Consider the following 23,153-nt stretch of genomic DNA (forward strand, 5'->3'; position numbering starts at 1 on the left):
TTATAAAAAAAACTCGTAGAGTTTCTGATAGCTGATATGATAGTTTTCTCTTGAAAAGCAACTCAATTACTCTAAACGGCTTGGTGAGAGTTCAAAGCAGTAATGTGATATTTATAGATTTGAAAGCTCATAAATAAATATAATATTATAGGTGATGCAAATCACTTGGGGTAAATGAAAGTTGGTTGAAAACAATACTGTGTTACGTTCCCTCTCTATAAAATATATATTTTTTATATCAATAATTTTAATAAAGAAAGGTTCCTAAGCAATTTAATATATATAATGAAAACTCTAAAAATAATTATGGACTAATAGTTCTTAGTGAATTCAGGTGATTACTTGGTTCCTAGTAGAAATCACAGCTGGAACTAAAAAATTTAAAAGTTCGCATTTATGTGTGTGATTTTCTGGAAACTTTAAAAATGTTTTGATCGAATTTTCATGTAATAAATATGAAATCGCACAGAATTATTTGCTTAAAATATCTCATAAGTGAAGGTAATAAAATAATGTAAAATATAAAATATAAAAATTGCACTTTTATACTAAAAAATCTATATTATATAGTTGTTATTTTATTTTTGCATCACTGCATGCGGTCTTAGAACGCAAAGAGAGAGAGAGAGAGAGATAACTGTGTAACAATATCATATATATTTAAATAATTTTTATAAAATGTTGTCTGCAACTTTATAATAGCAAATATTGGATTCTTTTGGGTTTGTGCACATTAACTAACACAAGCAATTATCGGATTTTGCTCTTAGTTTTTCTTGCAGTAATGAGAAAGTATTAGCAACAAACTTTATTTTATATGTATTTTGCTAATTGAAGTTTTTTATACTTTCATGCTGTTGCTTCGTTTGCGTTTTGCTGTTTTGCGTCGCACAGGACATCGCTTTTCATCGTCACCAGTTTGGTGTATGCCATCATTTTGATTGTTGTCTGCATTGCCTATGTGATTAGCGATGTGACAACCCACCGTCTGCCAGTGCTCTACTATGAAACATTCTTTACGTACTTGTATGGCGTCAGCATACTCTTCCTATTGTATGTATTTTGCTTCCTGCTGCAGGGTAAGTACAACAAAAATAAAAAATATTCTAAAACTGCTAATGAGTTAGTATTAAGATTTAAAGAAAACGGTGGAAAGATTATTTTTTTTAAAAATTTAAAATTTTAAATTAAGTTTGATAAGAAAATAATTTATAGAAAACCCATGAATTATCAATAAATAATAAAATTCAATAGGGTAGGACGGAGAGGCTATCTAGTCAGTAAAAAAGCAGAATTAATCGCAGAAAACTGCTTCACTTAACTTCAGATCTGAGCTATTTTTTAGATTAGTTCAATTGTAATCTCAACTTCAAAACTATTACTAAAGCTGATTTTGAAGATGGTGATCGCGCTTGGGCTATGTGTACTATATACAGTCGTTTGTGAAGCTAAAAAATATAACTTCTGTAATCAGTCGACAATGCACCTTTAGACTAATACAAATCTGCAGAGGCGTCTTATTTCTATTCCAAGCAGCTCACCGGGATGTCTGAAAGCGTGAGCTCTGAGGTTTTTAAGCTTGACCGTGGAAAAGTGGAACAGTCAAGAAGAAAATGTTGAGATGTCTCTAGCTCGCCTTTTATAACTGAAATCCGATAAGTTTCTCAACCTTACCGTGTGGACTCCGATAGAGCAATGACTAGTTAGAATCCCCATAATTATGTAAAGGCTAAGCTAACTGAGGACGAAGAGATCCACTTATACCTTAGGGAACTTCATTCGGTAAACTCAATCTTCAGTTTAATGCTATCGAAGAGCCGTCGAGTGTATTAGAATTCCCAAAATTCTAACCCACGAAGGAAAATAAATAAATGATAAGTGTGATGAGTCGATTTAGCCATCTTCTCCTAATTGTCCGTCTGTGCGTCTGCCCATCTGCCTATTCGTGAACTAATCCCTCAGCTTTAGAAATATTGCGCTCGTCCTCTTCTCCCTTAGAAGCTTCTCATTTGATGAAACCGGGCTTATCGGAACATTATAGAACATGGCTGTCATACAAACTGGAAAATAATAATCACGTCCTTGTGTGGAAAACTTGACATGATATCCTCACGAAATTTGACAACGATTATTGCTCAAGGTAAAGATACAATCTTCAAACCAATTGTCCAGATCGGACCACTTTAGCATATACATAGCTGCCATATGAACTGACCGATCAAAATCAAGTGCCTGTAAGGAATAATTTGTATTTGTGAAGGGTATTATAGCTTCGATACAGCCGAAGTTAACATGTTTTTATGTTATTAGCTAAAATTATGCCGATTTTAAACTACAATATGTTTAATATAAGTAAAAAATGTTTACTAATTAAAAATTTTACATTTCTCCACCTCAACTTTTAGAGAGTTCCTGCTGTAATGGCGGCAGTAAACCGAAACCACCACCAAAGGAGAAAAAATCCAAGAAGAAAGTACCAGATCCAGCCGATTCGAAGGATGCGAAGGGTTCCAAGGATTCTGGCAAAAGCGGCAAACCGAGTCCATATCAGGTGCGTGTCATTATATGCTATCTCAATTAGTACTAAATGATATTACGCTTTAAAAACTCAATTCGTATTGCCCTTGCACACACACATACACCTACACAATTCAACAACCTTCAGACACACAGGTTCTTTCACTGCGTTGAAAAGTTCCCACACCAGCACACCCTATGTAGTTGCATACAAACATATGTACATATATATACATATGTACGTACTGAATACATTTGTTAGTCAAGTACATTTGAAACTGAAGCATTTATGATTTCAAAATTCTTTTGAGGGTTCTGTAGGTAATTGTGTGCTAATTGGCTGTAATTACTTTAACTATACTTCATTACTAAATCCATTAGTGCTGATTTTGTGTGTGCTTTATTTGCGTTAGTCTGGGGGCTACAGGTGAACTTTTTGAAATTTCAATGTTATTTATGTTTCAATGTTATAATATATACTTGTGTATTTTTTTTCGAATATTTTAGGGAGATTTTATGTTTAAATATTGTTTTTTTTTTTTTTTTAATTTAAAAAAACTAACAATAAATATTATTGTAAATAAGAAGAGTTAAAAAAAAATGTTTATAAAATTTCAAAAAATTTAAAACTAGATTTAAAAAATTATATAAAAAAAAATTTTATTAAAAAAAACTTATTAAAACTTTTAAAAATTCTATATTTCATAATAAAATTAATATTTTATTCTTGTCTTCTTAGTTCATTTGTATTATTAATTTGTCTATTTTCTAATTTCAAGCCCTAACTTTTCTGTTATTTTGCATATATAAAAGTAAATGTTAATTTTAATCCTTATTTTTCATTTTACCACTACCAACACTTTTCATCATCATCATCCACCACATAAAACAAAAATCATATATGCAACCGCCGCCTACCAACGCCAACACAAATCCGAAAAAACGAAAAAAAAATTTAAATCTGCAAAAAATATGGCCACCACTTGTCGACACACATGCCAACGATTCCTGTAAATGAAAATGCTTGAAAATTTTGTGTGCAAAAAATATTAATGATAACAATAACTGGCCTAATGTCTATTATTTATACTCGGTATCTACTCAAAAAAAAAAAAAAAATCACAAAACTGGGTCGAAAATGCTTTTCAAACGCGCAAAATGAATGCAAAAATCTTAAACACAAATAAAAAACACAAAAAAAACACAAAAAATAACTAATATTCGCATTACGCGCCAATGAGCTGAATGGCTGGCTGACTATCAAATTCCTTGCTCCTGCTTTATAATTACCGCCTAATCCTGCCGCTACAACAACAACGCGCTGCTTATATATACACACATATAACTGTGACTCTGCCGCCTACAAATAATCTGGCTAAAATGATGTACAAATAAAACAAAAAAATTTCTGCTTGCACACATGCGCACACACGCGCGCACTTACAAACCCACACCCACATACACATGCACGCATCCTGCCAACAAAACAAATGCGCATTTTATATTTCATAATCCGTTCGTCGGCAGGAGCGCTATCCGGTTAAGAAACGTGATCTGGTGCGCCAGTCCTTGTCGCTACAGGTATGCTAAACAACAACAACAACAATAAAACAATACAAATTACAAAACACCAACATAACTAACTGAATAACAACAACAGCAAATAACAATAAATAATATCCGCAGCAATATTTTTCTATACTTAGTAACATGCTCATGCCATATATGCATATGTGTATATATGTACATATGTAAGAACACCTGCATACACATACATATAAGAAATAATTTGAATAACTCTTGAAATATCAATTCTCTGTGTGGAATGGCAACACCGCACCTCTGTTTCAACATCTTTATGGCTTTCATTCTCTATGTCGCTATCATGTCACATTTTTCATAATTTCAGTGTCTCCTCGATATTTCTTTCTCTCTCTTCCTCTCTTTATCTATTCCTCTCTCCCACCATCTCTCTTTCTCTATCTGTTTAATTAGCATTACTATTTCTTCGATTTATTGTAGTTTTCCGTAAAATTTAATCAGTTTACTTTAAATTCTACAAAAGATTCAAAAACCTTGAAACGCATTCTCATATTTTTCAAATAAACTAATTGTACCCATCTCAAAACTACTTTGTATCTTGAGTTTAAAATATTTACTTGATCCTTATAAGCTTCCTAAGCACGTCTTTCTAGATTCCAGTCCAAAGGAAATCTAAATATTAATGCATGTCCGAGTGTCCGATTAATGTTGAATGTATTGGCATAACAACCCTGTCGAAACCTCAAAACGAAGAAAATGTTTTGTAAGTTAATGAACTAACATAGGTAGAAGTCTTTCCGTGTTCTTAATTTCATATAAGCGTACTCGTATCAAATCGAATGATACGAGATATTTTGTAATACAACCACTACTAAACTGCAAATCTTACTTATTCTAGGTTCCTAAAAAGGCACATATCCTCCTATCCCGAGTCATCGTTCAGCTTTATGTTTTGTGAAAAGTACCAAGCCGCGATGTCTACAGTTTTGACAATTGGTCTCTGAAATAGAGTTTTTAGTAACACAAGTTTAGAATTTAGGAAGTAATGAATTAAATTTAATTTTCTGATGTTAATATCAGAAAATGTCTTGTATAGTGTTACCTGGTCTCAACGCCAGCCGAATCAGTGGATGACCAAATGAAGGTGTCACGAACGAAAACTTGTAATGAAAATTCCAAAAAAATATTTTTCATGACCATAAAATGAACTTGATTGAAATAACTGACATTTCGATGATATCACAAAAATGTGTAGGATTTAGGTATAGCTCATTATTATTTGAGTATAAAAAAGGGGATACCGTGCGAGCTTCAAAACGACCGATACGACTGTTCCCAACTCAATGAAAATTATGTCAAATTTGAGGGAACTGAACTTTTATTGGCTTTCACATTCATTGTACGTTTCGGTTTTGGCTTCCAGTGAATATTTCCCGTTTTTGGATATCAAGCTTAAAACCAATTTGGTTGGTTGAAAACGAAGGCACGTGAGCGCCAGATCACAGGTCACCGCACTTAGGCTAACATTAGACCTCTTTTACTCCTGGGTGGTAACCAAGTTAAGCCTTATCCAGTAACTCGTGGATTTGGTAAAATACCTAATTTTTTTTTCTAATCCAGCTGCCTCATTTTTGGTTGAAAAAATATGTTTGGCTAATTAAGAAAAGTCGGTTTTTGACGTCCGAAGTGCCTCGTTTTACAAAATTACAAAATAATAATTTAGTATGTATTTATTTTGGGTTCAAGATTTTATGCAATTATTTTACTTAAATATAATGTGTTGCAGAAAAAAGTAATAAATGTTACTTGTATAACTTCCTCGCAATACGTGCCTGCTAAAACTGCTTACTCAATTTCGCCTTAAATATTATATCATCAGAAAGTTTGAATACAGTTTTTACATATCGATAAACTTTTGGAATATCATAAAATCATATGTCAAATAACAAAGTGCTTAAAAGAAACTTACTTGCACATAAGTTTTGCTCTGCCGCATTGTAAGCAAGTAAGTAGGTGAGTTCTTCTCTACCCACAAATCTTCTTCCGCCCCTTTCAAGCATATTCTTACCTAAACACATGTGAACTTATGTATGTATATAGTTTCTATGCATAACAAGGAAAAAAATAAGCTCCAAGTCTGCTGTCACAATCATATTTTGTGGTGAAGTGTTTGTGTGTCTACTTATGCTGGCGGCGAAGTAGTCAAGAAAAGCCGCGAAAATTTTGAAATTTATCACATTTATTGCAAAATATTGTTTGGCCGCAAGCGGGCGTTGATGGTGGCGATGCCAATGGCAGCTTGCTCGTGAGCAGCCACCCAAGCAAGCAGTGCGCCAGTTAAGTCAGGCATTCATTTAGCTAAGTGAGACAGTCAGTTAGTTAACTAGTCAACTACAGTCGTTGTCAGACTCAGTTACAGTTTGGGACAAAAGTATGTCTTACTCTCTTCATATAAGTACAAAAATAGGTATGTTTGTTCGTTTCGCTTACACCAACACACAGCACAGTTTGCACAAGTTTGATTTGCTACAATTCGTTGTCTACCATATGTGTATTCCTCGTCGTAGGTTAGTTGCCTGGCGACTCTAATGACGTTGGCTCCAACACGTTGTCTATGATTGTCTCGTTGTTGTGCCCATTTATGGGCCACACTGCATTTAGTATTAATTACCAGGCAGCATCGAATTGCCGTAATGCTTGTGGGTTATCACACCCGTGATGTGTTGTGATTGTTGCGGCAAACAAGTGTAAACTCGCCAAGACAAATTGCAACAGAATGTGTCAATGAAAATGAATGAAAAATAAGTGAGGGTTTTAGAGAAAAAGTGATTGTGCTGTGGCGTTTTTATTGTCGTCATCGTTGAAAAGTGAGAATAATATTTGTCGACATGTTGTGCAAATATCTACATTTAGAGCTCGGGTAATAAAACGATTAGTGTATTTATTTTGTGACTTGATTGCATACACATTTAACCTTTATTTAGATTTTTTTATACCCTTGTACTTGTCACTTAAATAACAATTATTTAAATTGAGTACCATAGTATCCAAGTATTCCCATACGCTCGAGCCTAATCCATCTTGCAACCGGCGTTATTGACGACATGACGAAATCTATTACTCGGATGAGACTGGCTGGACCGACATATGTCCGATCTGACATCCACATCGCCTTTTCTCTAAGCTTAGGTTAGATTAGGTTAGTTAAGATCGTAGGGCTGATCCTCGCATCAAAGGTAACGCACGATCTCGCTTTAGCGGTGAACGCTGGGGCTTATAGATCGACGAAGCGCTTTGAGCCTGCCACAAATTTGTTAAGGTCGCTAATATCCATCACAGTAACTACGCCAGCTTCGACGCTACTATGTTTACCGAAATGTTACAACCTCAGTTTTTCAAAAGCTGCACAGTTGGGAAGAAAGTGTTTAAATGATTTCACCTCGTTTTCTTCCATAAAGTTTTGCGAATTTTTCAACAACTACTTTGATGACAGTCTCGGCATGTAAGACATTTAAGTTTTATACACATATAGAAGTAAATATCATAAAATATGAATCTGCCTTCCTAATGCCAAACGGACTCCAGTTCTCTTTTCTGCCTCCGCAAAAAAGTTATCTGCCGAAAAATATCGGTTGCTCAGTGGACAGAATGGTAACAGATAATTAATTTTTTTGAAACCTTATTTGACACTTGGCAATTAGAAGAGAAATGAACTGCAATCCAAAATAGTAAATGTGAAAATAAATAGTTAAACTTTCTTTATAATAAAAATATAACATTAATAAATATTTTTTCTTAGAATATTTTGTAGTAAGGTCTGCTGTTGAATAAATTAAAGTAGTTTTACCCGTCAAGTTTGAGCAATTGGTTAGAATAGCCTAATTACTAAATATGTTATACACGACAAAGGTCTGAGTTCAGTCATCTAACAGCATGGTAGGAATATCTGAAGACGGTTAACGGGGTATTTAAATAATAAAGCAAATGGACAAAAAAGGGGTGTAAACTTAGAAGAGATAAAGCAATGTTACACGAATTAGCTCATGAAGAAGTAATGCGAAAAGAACCATAGCATTAATAAATAAATTTTAATATGAACCCTGCCATGGAAGAACATTTCAATATTATCAAAAAGGCGAGAAATTAATTTTAAATCATCCGCTACAATCATCACTTTTAATAAAAATTAATAAAATGAAATGAATCTAAATCATTTTAAATAATATTCAAAAACGAGGAGTTTTCTCTTTCACATATATATAAAACGTAATGATTTTTATCTATAAAGTGTTGTATGTATATAATTGTATGGCTGAATGTATGTGTATTAAGTATAAAAAACTAACACTAAACACTTGATAACACTAAATTAACCACATAACACACTATCCAGCGCACTGCTAGCAAATCATTTAATCCATCGTTGCATTATAAATTTGTATGTATTGTAGATATTATATTATTAACAGAGTCGACAAACTAACCTCAAACATTGGCATACTAACGTTTGTTACCTTTACCATTTGAGTTATTATTGCATCCCGTATTTATATCTATCCATTAAAACTAAAAACAAAAATAATAAATTCTAAAATTTATTACTCACAGGATTCTCAAGCTGAAGCCGAGGTCGCTGTCACCACGAAGAATGTACGAAAACGCAAGACAACCCACAGTGATCCCACACACGGCAGCTTCTTTTTGCGTGTGGGTGCAATTGGTAAGTTCAAGTGGTATAACGGTTTAATCAAAGACAGAAAACTGAAAAATAGAATTATAAAGATATAACAAAATAATTAAATATGAAATATAACGATTTCAATATTTCAACTTAAAAATCAAAATATTTAAAATCTATAGGGTAAAAGATAAATTTTACTAGATATAGTAAAAATCAGTATATAGGCCCATAAACTAAACCTCTATTTTTTTTTCTCTTTTATATTAGCCTTTGGTTTGGGCGGCATGATCTATATTGGACTGGAGTTTGGCTCTTTCTTCGAGATTCCTTTCGATTCACCATGTCATCACATTTTGATTGGCGTTAATCCATTGTTGCAGATGATATTCACCTTTATGCAGATGTACTTCATATTCATGAATGCCAGAGTGAGTAAATGAAAAAAAAATTAGTTGCGAAATTTTTTGGAAAAAGTGCTCGAGGAGCTTTGGATTTGCAATATACATATCTATGCTTGCAAAAAAAACCACTCAGTAATGATTCGAGGATTATATTACGTATTTCAGTGCGCTCTATAAGGATACATGAGCTTGAAAAAGCTTAATCGAATAATGTTGCCATATTATCTATAGAATTGTAAAGAAGCATATTCATTAAGAGATTTCAAATTTGAATTACATGAGTTGGAAAATGAGAGACAGTTCAGCATCCGCATGGTAAAAGAAACCTGTCTCAATAACGACGTCTGCCTGTCTTCTAAAATAATACTAAATATGTCACTATTTTTTCAAAATTATTAACGAAGTAGTTTTAGTCGACAACAACTTTATTTTTAGACCATAACCCTTAGAAGACATTATATTTTAGATCAAGTCGGTAGTAAAATAAGAAACTAGGCATGCAAGAGGCCAACATATGTAAGTGAGATTGAATACTAAAAATCGCACAACAAAAGTCTTTAAAATAGCCCTGATGTGTCATTATATCCAACTGCAAAATATACTATAAACTTTCTTACCAGATTCTTTGGAAATTAATTTAAAAGTCGAATGCAAATTTAAAACAAAAACTTGATAAAACGATATTTTCAGCACCGAAGCTCTAATACCCCCACGAGTGCGTTTTTTATAGCATAAAATGGTATAAAAATAATTTTACCGTGGTTAACCATAAATCGGTCAGTTTGTAGATCAGACGATCTAGGCAATCTGAACAATTTATGCTGGTATTGCAGCGTTGCTTTGGAAAGTAATCTATGTTGAATTTAGTAAAGATATCTTGTCAAGGAAAAAAGTTGTCAATAGAAGGACTTTAGATTGGTTGTTCAGTTTGTATAGCTACAGGTTATAGTGGACCGAACTAAACAATATTTTTGGAGACTGTAGCATTGCCTTCGGCAGTAATCCGTTTGGCATGGCATCGTGAATATATCTTGTTTAAAAAAAAGTTTTCCATACAAGGCCTTGATTTTAATCGATCAGTTTGTAGGGCAGCTATATCAGGTCCGATATTGGCGGTTACTAAAAATTAATAAAAAGCTTCTTGGGGGGAAAAAAGTGTGTACAAAGATTCAGAACGGTATCTTATAAATTGAGGGATTAATATTCGTATGTACAGACAGACAGACGGGCATAGTAAAATCGACTCAGTTTATCGCAATGATCATTTATAGTTATACTGTGTGTTACAAACTTTGCCAGCCATTTAGAATAAGATTTAGCGAAACTGAGTTTATGCTTGCATATATCGATATATTTGCATTATATTATATAAGCTATTAAAAGTGAAATATTAATTTTATTTGCTTCATATTTAGTTTTATTATACGGTCGCATTGACTAACAGCGCAATACAGCGGTCATTAAATATTTAGGATATAAGTTTAAAAAGCCATTTGAGTATAATTTTGCTACAATTGACAAACTAACAGGTTTTTATTTGAACACAGAATTGATTTAAGCATGTTAACGTAACAGTTTCCAAAGTGCGACAAATTTATTGCATGCGTTAAAATATTTTCCAAATTCACCCAAAATTTTTAATTACATTTTTTCGAACAAAATTCCTTCATATGCAGACTAGGCCGCCATATCAGGTACAGTACTTCCATATTTCAAAGTTTCATGCCATCTATCATTAATGTACACTAACATGTTTATTCCAATGGCTTTTTAAACTATTCTTTTTTGCAATAATACATACTTTTTTTCCTCCATATTGGCAAGCATTCTACATAATTTTTCCCCCTCTACAATTTCAGCTCAATATCCATCGCTTCAAGGTGATTGCACGTTTTGGACTCATGCATGTTGTGGCCACAAATATTTGCGTTTGGATACGTACGTTGGTTAAGGAATCACTACTCGAAATCACACTTTATCATCAACGTGGTGAACCCGATGCCGATGCCTCGTCCATTGCCAAGTCCATACGTCAACATGCACTGCGTCATGCTGGTACAGTTCTGCGCACCCACGCCGGTCCGAATGAGGAATTTGAGGTGCTGGACGGCGAGGATTTACTGCCCGCCAATGCCTACAAAACCGACAATGTACTCTCGAAATTGGTGCGCAAAACTGTTGATGGCATCTCCAAGTCGTTGGGCATGGGCGCTGCTGCGGGCGCTAACGCCAATGCAGCGCTCACCACGCTGCTCACATCCACCACCAAACCATTGACCTCAACCATCACCACCACCACTACCACTACTACCCCACGTTCCTATTTCACCACACCATCGTATCAGTGGCAAAGCACTACTATGGCACGCAAGTTGAAGAAGTTTATCACGAGCACAACAGCTGCCACGACCACCACGTTGGGCACAACGCCTACCACACCGTCGACAACAACAATGCTGGCGAGCAGCCCTATTACCACCACGACCACAACAACTACGACCACTGAGACACCCTTCCGACATCACTTTGAACATTCGGCATTTACCACTGCTGCCCCAAATGTCGCCACCGATTATCTGACGTCTACTCATGTCGCGGCAGCCGATTTAGCTTCAACCACCGCCGAATCGGTGTCAACCAGTTTTGGTACGGGCATTGCTTCGTTCTTTAATAATTTAGTTTCGTCCACGCCCAGCACCACCGTTACCACAAGTACACCCTCTACTACCACCGAGAATGCATTGAATGTAATGACTAATTTACTTGGTCCTGGCATGAATAACTTCCAAACCTATTCGGGTATCTCGCACCCCGAATCAACTGGCGTTGTGAGCTTTGACAGTTTGGAGAGTCTCGATAATATCTATCCCGCCGCGCTCTCCTCCAACATTGGTACATTGAATTCGACCGCTTGCGGACGTGTCGATATTATGGGTACTATTGTCTACGACTCAGCACCCTTCCTGTATCCCTTCATAATCGAATATTCATTAATCGGTGCGGTTGTTTTGTATGTAATGTGGAAGCATATTGGCCGCTATCCGGGCCGTATGAACGATGAGGATTTGGAGCATCGTTTGGAAGTGATGTTGTCACGCCGCGCTGTCGCAATGGCTCATCAGGCACGTTCGGGACGTGTCGATTGTGTGGGTTCGTCAAAAGGGTTATTCTTTGGTCTGTTGTTGTTGGTAGGTGCTTTGATTTGCCTGATACTCTTCTTCGTCTTGGTGCGTCATCAGCAGTTCTCGCTGCTAGCAATTTACCTTGCCGACGCAAGTCATTGCATACTCATGGCCTTCGCCGTGCTTGCCATAATCATCGGTTTTATAAGGTAATCCTTAGAAATTATTCATCTTTTTACTTCAACTTTAAACTAACCAATTTTTTTCGCCTGCTCGTAGAGTTAAAAATCTAAAATTCCGCTGCGAAGAGCAATCCAATCTCAATGACATTCTTCTACGCATTTCCGCTTTCGGTCTCTTCACTTATTCGATATTTGGCGTCATCGCCGGCAGTTTGAAGGCGCTTGAAAGCGAGCCGAATCTTCTAGTCATGACCACAAGCGCCGTTGCGGTATTCCAGGTGATCTTGCAATTACTCTTCATTGCCGATGTTTCGCGTCGTCGCGTCCACTTGCCCGAGCATGATCGCAGCAAACCGGGCCGTCAAATCGTCACATTCCTGTTGATCTGCAATGTGGCTATGTTTGCTATTTACACATTTGAAGCTCAAAAAGTATTTGCCAATCCTGTAAGTAGCTATGTACGTGAGCGATATATGAAGATATGTTTTACCGCAAAAAAGAAAGTCTTTTTTACGAAATTCAAAAACAAAACGCATAAGTATTTTGTGTAACCGCGAAGCATTGAAGGACATACATTTTGATGACTTTTGTGCTTTATGGTTTTGAAGAGTATGTGTTTTTGAAGTTTTTGCATGACTTGCTTGTTATTATATAATATGTAGAGTAGTATTATTCAATATTGGAACAAGGTTTTGAAATCATCATAAGTTTTACTTTTAGTGTCACGCCTTTAGCGAAGAGCCGGGCTCTTAAGTTAAGTTAAGTTTCTTTAACTCGGTTCAATTTCAACATTTTTTTTCTATATATTTGTATGTACATCAAAGACTTCTCGAGTGTCAATTGACATCAATATTGAAGTATTGAATTTATTAAAAACGTAGCCTTTTTCAAAAATGTTCTCAAAAAAAATATATCGTTAGTTGTGTTAAGTATAAACTCATAATTATATAACTAACTTAAATTTATCCGTTTTCTTAAATTAAAACTCATTTCCGTGATCCTCAAAACTTTGTTGAACAGTAGCATTTTTAAGCCACTTCAGTGTGATACCCAGTTTGTAGTCGACCTTTAGCATTGGGCTTAATTCAAACATGTGACAATTACCTTAATTTCGATCCACGTATTACTCAAATAAACCAAAAAAATACTTAGTCTATCCTTTTTTCCGAAAGTTAGCAAGACAGAATTGGCTACTGAACTATCTCGATTTTTCGGCGACAGTTGGTCGAGCGCTTTACCATGCAACCGTCCAATTGTTGAAAATGATGAATTCTCATCTTCAAGTCCTTCTTCAATCCAAATTCTACTGCCAAATAGGAGAAAGTAATGAAGGAGAATTCACCGCAAAAACCTTTTTTCAGGCGCAAACTTCGACATATTTGAGGGGAAATTAATTATTATTGTTTACGCTTAAAATGAGTGACATGTACCAAAAAAGACGCTTTCCAATACATGTTTGAAATATTAGAACAATGAAATAATTATTACGCGATCTCTACGCAAACCGCACAAATATAGTTATAGACTCAATATCGACACCACTGCCAGTTCTTGAACGGTTGGTAGGGTCAGTCACTCGTATATTTTATACTGTTCGATAAAGCGATAGAACCCAGTTGGTAGTAGGGCGAACTTTGAAGTATATGCGACGATATATTTACGACCAAATGAAGTCTTTATTTTCAAACCTTTTACATTACTCAAACATACATAAATATATTATCGATTTATTTGCAGTTTATGTATATATTGTTTGTAGTAAAATTGTCATATATGGTTAAACATTAACATATGGATGTATATATACATAAATTTCTAATTTTGAGTACGAAATTACTTTAAACCATTTTCACTTCTCATATCTTCATGTATTGCGTACTTTTTTGCACTTTCTCGATGTTACGTAGAAAACTAGTGCATTAAAAGCAAATGAAAATTGAGTAAAATAAATAAATTTTAACACGCTCTCATTTGCTCTCTTCCTCAAATTTTTACCACTCCTCTAAAACACAGGTTCAACTTGACTTCTACGGCTTTGTGCCATGGTCAATAATTCAACGCGTCACACTGCCACTCTGCATTTTCCATCGTTTCCACAGCGCCGTAGCACTGGCTGAGATCTGGAAGACAACGTACAAGGCACGTTTGGAGTAAGCAGTTGCCAAGGAAGCACATAAGAGAAGCTAAAAAACGTTAGAGCGTATCAAAATGGAGGTGTAGTGCCGAATGAACGAAACTGCCAAACTGCGAAAAAGGTACCAAAAAACCCGAAACAAAAACAAAAAAACCAAAAGAGAAGTAAAGAAAGGTAATTGAGGCGCAACGAAAAAGGAAGCATAAGAGAATATGAAGAAATAATTGAAAATAATGCAAACACATAACAGTAAAAACAGCATAAAACAATGAAAATGTATTAAAAAACATATATTTGTAGTATGTATGTGCGGAAAAAGAAAGCGAGCGTACAAGAGAAACGGAAAAGTGTGAACCGTGAAACGTTTAAGGACAACTTGCAGTCAAGTTGATCGGAAAATTAACGGTTACACGCATACCACACAAAGCTACATATACATACAATACAACACGTACATGAATCCATACACTGAGAGATATAATAGCAAAGAGAGCAGAAGTGAACAGTAATTGAAAAGCAGCAAATGAAACAAATGAAAATTAAACGATTAAGGCAAATCAATTTATGCATTGTAGTCTGACTTTGTGCAGACAAAAAGAGTTGTATATTTAAGTGTAATGTTAAGATTTTACTTATTAATTATTACAAAGAAAAATTTTGAAAAAAAAAAACAAACACATAACAATTATTAATTATGAATTATAGTTAAGCGAGTACAATTTGTAGATTTTCATGATAAAATTTAATTTTTAAGTCAATGTAATATTTAATTTATTATGCATAACAAACTGGAGGACAACAATTTAACAACAACAGCAAGAAATAATAAAAATAAAAGTAATTTATATACAATTTGTTGTTTTGTAGGGAGTAAATATTGAAAAAAAACGTTTAATTTTTTCTTAACAGCATTTTCCTTTACTGCTAGGCAGCCAATGCGATACATTTTAAGTGCTAAGTCATATTTATAAAATACGCCGTAGAAAATGCGCGCAGCTAGGCAAGCAGCGTAGCGCAGAAATGCGAATATGTGCGGCCGCGCTGCGAATTATTTAGTACTTAATTAAAAAAAATTATAATTTAAATTCTTATGTAAAAAATATGATGATATGGAAGAAAAGCGGAAGCAGCTAAGAATTAAGCTATATCGTGCTTAATTCTTATTTATTTTTATTTATTATTGGCACTTTATGTTATTGAGTTGTACCAAAAACAAAAAATAAAAAAAGCTTTTTAATTAAAACACAAAAATTTTAATTTAAAAATAGTAAAAAAATTAATATTAAAAATAATTATTTAATTAATTTAAAGAAAAATTTTATTTAAAAAAATTATTATTTAAAAAAATTAAGTATCCAAATTTTAATAAATAAAATTTTTTTTAATCAATTAATTAAACAATTATTTTTTCATTAATTTGTTTAATTAAAATTTTTGTTTTTAAATTAAAAAGCGTTTTTTTTTTTTTGGTAAACAAACTTTTTATTAAAAAAATAAAAACTTTTTTAAATTAAAAAAATTTAATAATAAATTTAAATTAATTTTTTTTATTAAAAAATTTAAATATCATTAAAATAAATTAATTGCTTAAAATTTATTTGGAAAAGGAAAGATTGTTATTTGTGTATATTTTGTGAAAAAAATCGAATATTTATTTTGTGTATTATTTTCAATGTATTGCTAATTTCATAACATACTACATATATGTATATCTAACTCCCAAACAAACAAAAAATTATATAAAAATAAAAAAATTAATATTACGGATATTGAAACTAAAGTTATATATACACACAGACACCCAAACATATTAATATGAAATATAATATAAAAATACAATCTAAAAAAAAAATCATAATAATAAAAAATTGTTGTTTATTTATTTTCTATAAAACTGCGAAATTAAAGGAGAAATTGCAAAAGCAAAATTTATTTATACTAAATGGGCTTGGAGTATAAATTTTACTATATATAATTAAGCGTGTTATTAGTCGTATTTTTAAACAACCAAATATGAGGTGTAAGCATAATCTTAATTATTATTGATTAAAGCCTATGATATTTGTATGTTACAGATATAGAGAAGTAACCAGAGTTCGATACACAGCTTACAGATTAAATGAAATAATCGGAACACAGAAGTAAAGCAACAAAAAGTTCACCCAACAATCATCATAGAGATAAGCACATTCTCAGTCATTAATTACTTGCTCAATGAGAGTTGCATACACATTTTTTACAGTGTAGTAACGGCCTCTTTTAGGGCGAAAGCTCATTAAAGTGAAAGCTTTGCGAAGAAAGTGGCAGAAAATTCCAGAAAAAGCAAGAAGAGCATTCAGAAAAGTATACAATTTCTTGTGAGAAACTTTCGTTAAAGTGAAAAGCTTTCAATAAAGTGAAAAGCTTTTATTAAAGTGAAACTTTTGCATAAAGTGAAAGCCTTGAGTAAAATGCAGAAGAAAATTTAAGCGAAAGCAAGAAGAACGTTCAGAAAAGTTTTCTTGACAAAAGCTTTTATTAAGGTGAAAGTAAGAATTCAGAAAAGTAATAGAATTCTTGTGAAAACTATAATTTTAGTGATAGCTTTGTGTAAAAAGAAGCACCAAATTCGAGCGAAAGTAAGAAGAGCATTCGGTACAGTATCCAAATTCTAGAAGGTTAAGTAGTTTTCAAATAGTTTCAACATTTAACGAAGCGAAGGCTGCGGTTAATGATTTCTCATACAAAAGGTCAAACACTGTCTAGTCTTTTGGGTACTACTTTTTCCGTAATGGAACTAATAACGGTAATCAGAACGAGTTGACTTGTCTTCTTATTAGTTGCTCAGTACAAAAACAGCTTTGCAACCAAGTTAGTGTGATATGAGACTCTTTTAAGAACTTTTAAGCATTGTTTTACAAGGTCATAAGAAATTGTGTCTTGGAACTTAAGCATAATCTCTGCAGAGAGCCTTTGAAATTATTCAAAAAGTGGTTTGCTTTAAGTCAAAGAGTTGCTCAACTGATATTTAAGCTTTTCATATTTATTTTATTTGAATACTAAAGGCTTCCCATCTATTGCCGTAGAGGCCAAACAAAAAATTGCTCTCGTAGGAACTTTTAAGGTCGGATTAAAGGGATTAAAGGTCGAAAATACATTTACAATAATTCCCCATAAAGGCATTGAGTAAGTACAATGAGCACGATTCATATAAATAACCGACCAGAGTTGTCTGCATCACAAAAAAAAATCATAACAACAAAAATCATGAATATCATCACAACACAACAACAACAGCACTGCACTCACGAAGAAGGTTGAAAAAGTAAGTTTGAAAAGTAAAAGCAGCAGGTAGGAAAAACACAGAAGAAACTTTAGAAATACATACATACATTCATACATAGTAAATAACAACAATAAACTGTGATCAATTGACATTTATATAATTTCAATAAAAACTTTTTTTTGGGTATTGTGCAGACACAGCAGGCAGAGAGTTTAGAATTATAAAAGAATTGGCAATTGGCAGTACAATGAAATGAAAGGTGAAAGAAAAAACGGTAAATTAAAATACCTACATTAAATTTGAACCAGAGTTTTTTAGTAGTTATGAACATTTTTTTATATAAACACGCAGGTGGGAAACAAAAAAAATTATATTAATTGTGTAATTAAATTATGGAAATTGCAAGAAAATGAAATTTGTAATTAAAAACTAAAACAAAATATCTTCTTAAAAGTTACAAAAAAGCAAAGCCGGAAAAGTGTAAGTAATAAAAAATATATAAAAAAATTAAAACAAAAATTAAAATAAATTAAAGTAATCAACTTTTTTAAATGTCCATTTTGAATATTAGTAGTGAACTTTAAATGATAAAATCTATGAACAACAACACAAACAACAGCATTATACATACATAAATATTGAATATGTTTATAGCTGCGAAAAGGGCGCGCAGGAAAATTGTTGCATTTTGTCGTAAACCAAAAACAAAAACGAACTATATACGAAATTAGCAAAAGAAGCAAAAGAAAAATTTGTGAGAAAAAATATCTAAAAACTGTTTACATGTAACCTATTGAAAACAAAAACAACAACAAATAAAACAGCAAAGCAAAAACAAAGAAAATTACAACAAAAACATAAACAAAATTACAAAAAAAAAATTCCAAAAACCAAACCAAAATTACCACAAAAAAAACATTCTAAAACATACTGAAAGCATTTAATAATACAAAGAAAAATATTATATTGGCGACACACTCGTACTTACAAAAACAAAAGCAACAAAAATATTAGCGAAATATGTGAAAATGTTTTTTTCAAACAATTGTGAAATAAATTATATACTTATATATACAGACATAATATATAAAGTTTACCAGAAACCCACCAATTTCAAAGTATTACATACATGCGAACATTTCTTACAAACGAGTTATACACGTAAATGTAGAAAAACAACAACAACAAAAGCAGCAACAATATATAAACAGCTAAAGGCGTTGCACTTATTTTGAAAAACAAAAACAAATATTATAGTATTCAAAGCATTCAAGCGAACACATTTTCAAGTGGGAGAAAATATGCTCGGAAAAAATATATTGTAGTGGCGATCGAGTATTCATATTTCATGTGTCTCAATGCAACATAACTTAAAAATTTATACAAATTCAATATTTTCAATTACATGAAGCACCAAAATTCATAAACCATTTCAACAAACGAAATTCAATCAAACCTACAAAAAACCTTAAACAAGCTTTGCAGAGAGCTTAAATCGTTGCTCGCGTACTCCCACATCAAGATACACATTCTTTTTCGATTTTTGCAATTTTTCGACTGAAGTCATCAATTTCCATACTGGCATAGCATTTTCACCAATAAACACGTATGAACACTGCCGTTTATATATAAATTTGTACATTTATATATATTTACATACATACAGCCCACATATAAAAAACATTTTGCAAAATCATTTGTGAAAGATAAGATAAATTGCAAAAAAAGCTCCCAAAATTTCTACCTAAAACCAGATATTGTAAGTTCAGCATGAAAAGCGCTACTCCATTTCCACACGATCAAAATTAAAATTTTTATTTTTTTTATTTGAAAATAGATTCCTATTTTACCATGTTTAATAGCTGCTCTTACGAATTTGTCAGAAAATTCTAAAACATTTGAAAACTTATAAGTTCTTTGAGGCATAACAAAAAAGCTGGCCTACATTTCGGCGCAGTGATATAATATGATAAGAAATATGAGAGACTTGCAAGCTTCATATAAATAAAATGACGAGAGAAAATAAAAAAAGGTGAAAGAGAGTATATGAAGGACGTAAGAAAGTCATTTTACACTGAAAATTTGCATGAAAAGCTTAGTTCTATGATATTTGACAAATATTGCGTGGTGGAATTTTAAAACTTTCATAATTTCTACTTAATACCAAACTGTGTTAGTTTAGCATGAAAAGCGCTACTTCATTTTAACACGAGCAAAACTGTAAAATACAATTTTTTTGAGAACTTCCTGATTATATTGATGCTTTTTCTATTTTGCACGTTTTTTTACGCTATTGCTGAAAAATTTCAAAATATTTAAAAATTTAGGAGATCTATCAGGCAAACTAAAAAAGCTGGCCTACATTTTAGCGCTAAGGCATTAAGTCATGATATTTAAGAGATATTTGTAAACTTCATTTCAATAAAAATTCAAGACAAAACTATATACAAGAGAAAGATAGTAATTGAATTATGAAAGAAAGTCATGTTACTCTAAAAATTTGAGTGTAGAGCTTATTTCGATGATATTAAAAGATAATTGTGATGTTGAAATACTGAAAATTTCATAACTTGATTTATTTCTCCCCATTTAATGGTAAAATGTTTGAAAATCATACTGGAGAATTTAGAAGATTTAACAGACTATGAATAAAAAAAAAATTATAATACAAATATCATTGCCTACATTTCAGCGCAATGACAAAATTCATAATAAAAAAAAAACAACTCAATTATGTGGCGCCAAATAATCGTCATTTTAGCTCAATATATTTCCAAAGCAAATTATTTTTCAATGGCAATCCTTCAGCTGCTCCGGCATATGAGTAAAATAAATTTTTAAGGAACATAAGTCATTCATCGTTGAGTCAGTGTTTAGTAAGATACTTTTTCTAGTACTTTGCAAGTGTTAAATTTTATATCTCGAAAGCGATTTTAAAAATACTGTTCTGTAATATTAACATTAGGTTGGTCTAAAGAGGTTAACTATCTTCAAAACTGAAATTTTTGCTCAAAAGCTGACATGACACAATCAGATAACAGAACAGTAGAATTCGAGTCGGCGGCCAAATTACTTTGATGATTCTTTGGATAAAACACAAAAAACTTGTCAAAGAAATTTGCATAATTCAAGAGAGATTGCAAATGATATAGACTATTCAAAAGGTCCGTAATGAATTGAAATGTTTGAGTTTGGATTAATAATAAACATTTAATATATTTGACTGATCGGTGTCGAAAATATTGAATATATAAAAAATTTTAAAACATTTTTATATCATGAAGTACCAAGGATATTTTAATACAGTTAAAACAGTTTTTGTTTTATTTTTTGCAAAAAGCAGCTATCAAAAAAAATGTATAAAAACTTTAATTATTCAAGAAAGCTCCACTTGTTCAATACAAACGCCAAAAATTATGCTATCTAAAACTAAGATTAGTAGCGCAGCTTTCACAAAATGCGTAGCAAGTGAGAAAATAAAATTTTATTTAGTACAATTCAAACTCCGAATCATAGAAGAAAGTATATGTATATGTTAAATATAAAACCGCATAAATACATCTTACTATTATACATATATGCAGAAAGAAGAGAAAAAAAACATTTAAAAATAATAGATTTAAATAAAATAAATATGGGCGCTAAAAAATAATAAAATATTCAAAATAATTTTTTTTTTTTTCAATATTTCTTTTATAAAAAACAGCAAAAGGTTAATGCAGCTCAAGTTTTTATTAAAAAAACACTTTAGAAAACTTGTATGTATGTATATGCTGAGAGTTAAAGAAATATGAAGCATACTTAAAGGCGCGCAGCATATTCAAATTAAGCAAATGTTGTTATGAGTAACTGAAAAATGTTTAAAGATGTAAACAAAAATGTAAACGAAACAACAAATTAAATTTGTAAACAATATTTTGCAGATTAAATGTTAAAAAAAAATATATTGTAATAAAGAATGAAAATGAGCGCAGTTAAGTGAAAAGCAATGCGATACTTTGCTACATATTATAGCTATGATGCGCTTTCCCTGCTCCCCGCATACCTTCAAAACCACATTAAATACGGCAGTTTATATAGTCGACTTACTTCAATTCAAATGATAATGAGTAAAGGAATTAGAACAGCAAGACGAACGAGGAGAAGAGAAAAGTGCAATAGCTACAACTCAAAAAGGACATATATAAAATAAAAAATAATATATAAAACATAAAAGTAAATAACAAACAAAGACAAATTGTAATCCATTTCTTAAATAGTGAAAATTTTGCACGCGATTAGCGAGACAAACAACATCTCAGCAGATAAAAAAAGAGCAACCATAGCATATTTACAGGCGACACATATACAACTAAAAAGGCAAACAAAAAATATTGAAAGAGTATATAGCAACAGTAAAAAGGCATATTAGCGAAAAAGTAAGAATGAGAAGTAAATGGCTCGAGGACAATGATCTTCTTGGCATAAACGAAACGCCTGCATTCGAATGTCAGCCAAAAACGAACAAAGTAAAATATCTAAAAAATAGCAAATAAAGAGCGATTCAAGCATCATAAAATAGTTCAACTCGATTCTATATAAAAAATTAGTATACAATATATATATGTATATGTATGTACAAGTACTAAATGAATATACTACATATAAATATGTATGTATGTATATGTTCAATGAGGACAAAGTATGAAATGATATTGTATTTGTAGTGTAGCAAATGTAAAGCGTACGCTTCAAGGCACACACACACCGATACAGACACGCATATAAAGACAGAAGACACAGAAACGAACGAAACATACAAGAGAGCTGAAACGACAAGCGGCTGAGTACTTGAAATGATTATAACAGGATATGAAAGACGCTCACGAACTTGACCGACAAAGGAGAGTGATGAGAAAACAAAAATCGATAACAAACAAAAGCAAGAACAACAAACTCAATTACAGCTAGACATACAAGTACCATAAGACATACAAATCATACAAACAAACATACACCAAATTGAAGCATTAATTTTAAATTCGAATAAAATAAAATTAATAAATTTAAAATATATATCTCGTTTGTTTAACTACGAAATATTTTAGGTAGTATGGGGGTCCCAGTTTAGGGTGATCGTGTTTTAGTCTGATCAATTAGTCAGATTCGTGATCTGTACCTAGTGGTATGCTATAAAAGGTTGTGAAGTCAAGATCAAGTTTGACGCGGACAGATCCATATAAACTGCACGATGAATCAACTCAACACGTTTTGGTTAATGTTTTAGGTATGAAGCTTGTCAATGCTAGACTCGTACCAAAATATCTGAA

The 23,153-nt window shown here is 32.4% G+C and overlaps 1 protein-coding gene across 13 annotated transcripts in view; it reads left to right on the plus strand.

Moving 5' to 3' along the window:
• OtopLa (Otopetrin-like a) overlaps positions 1–22,899 on the plus strand; it is a 113,170-nt gene extending 90,271 nt beyond the window's left edge. For 7 of the 13 annotated variants that reach the window (XM_070110786.1, XM_070110789.1, XM_070110785.1 and 4 more), the window contains 8 exons: positions 895–1,079; positions 2,406–2,551; positions 4,045–4,098; positions 8,668–8,779; positions 9,008–9,168; positions 11,001–12,472; positions 12,543–12,903; positions 14,459–22,899. In XM_070110786.1, coding sequence (XP_069966887.1) covers positions 895–1,079; positions 2,406–2,551; positions 4,045–4,098; positions 8,668–8,779; positions 9,008–9,168; positions 11,001–12,472; positions 12,543–12,903; positions 14,459–14,599 — 2,632 coding nt within the window. In that variant the 3' untranslated portion in view covers positions 14,600–22,899. The remainder of the gene's footprint in view (positions 1–894; positions 1,080–2,405; positions 2,552–4,044; positions 4,099–8,667; positions 8,780–9,007; positions 9,169–11,000; positions 12,473–12,542; positions 12,904–14,458) is intronic. The other 6 variants (XM_070110787.1, XM_070110793.1, XM_036365791.2 and 3 more) reach the window with 3 other exon arrangements.
• Positions 22,900–23,153: the final 254 nt, after the last annotated feature.

The sequence above is a fragment of the Bactrocera oleae genome, chromosome 5 (assembly GCF_042242935.1).
Source record: "Bactrocera oleae isolate idBacOlea1 chromosome 5, idBacOlea1, whole genome shotgun sequence".
NCBI lineage: Eukaryota > Metazoa > Arthropoda > Insecta > Diptera > Tephritidae > Bactrocera > Bactrocera oleae.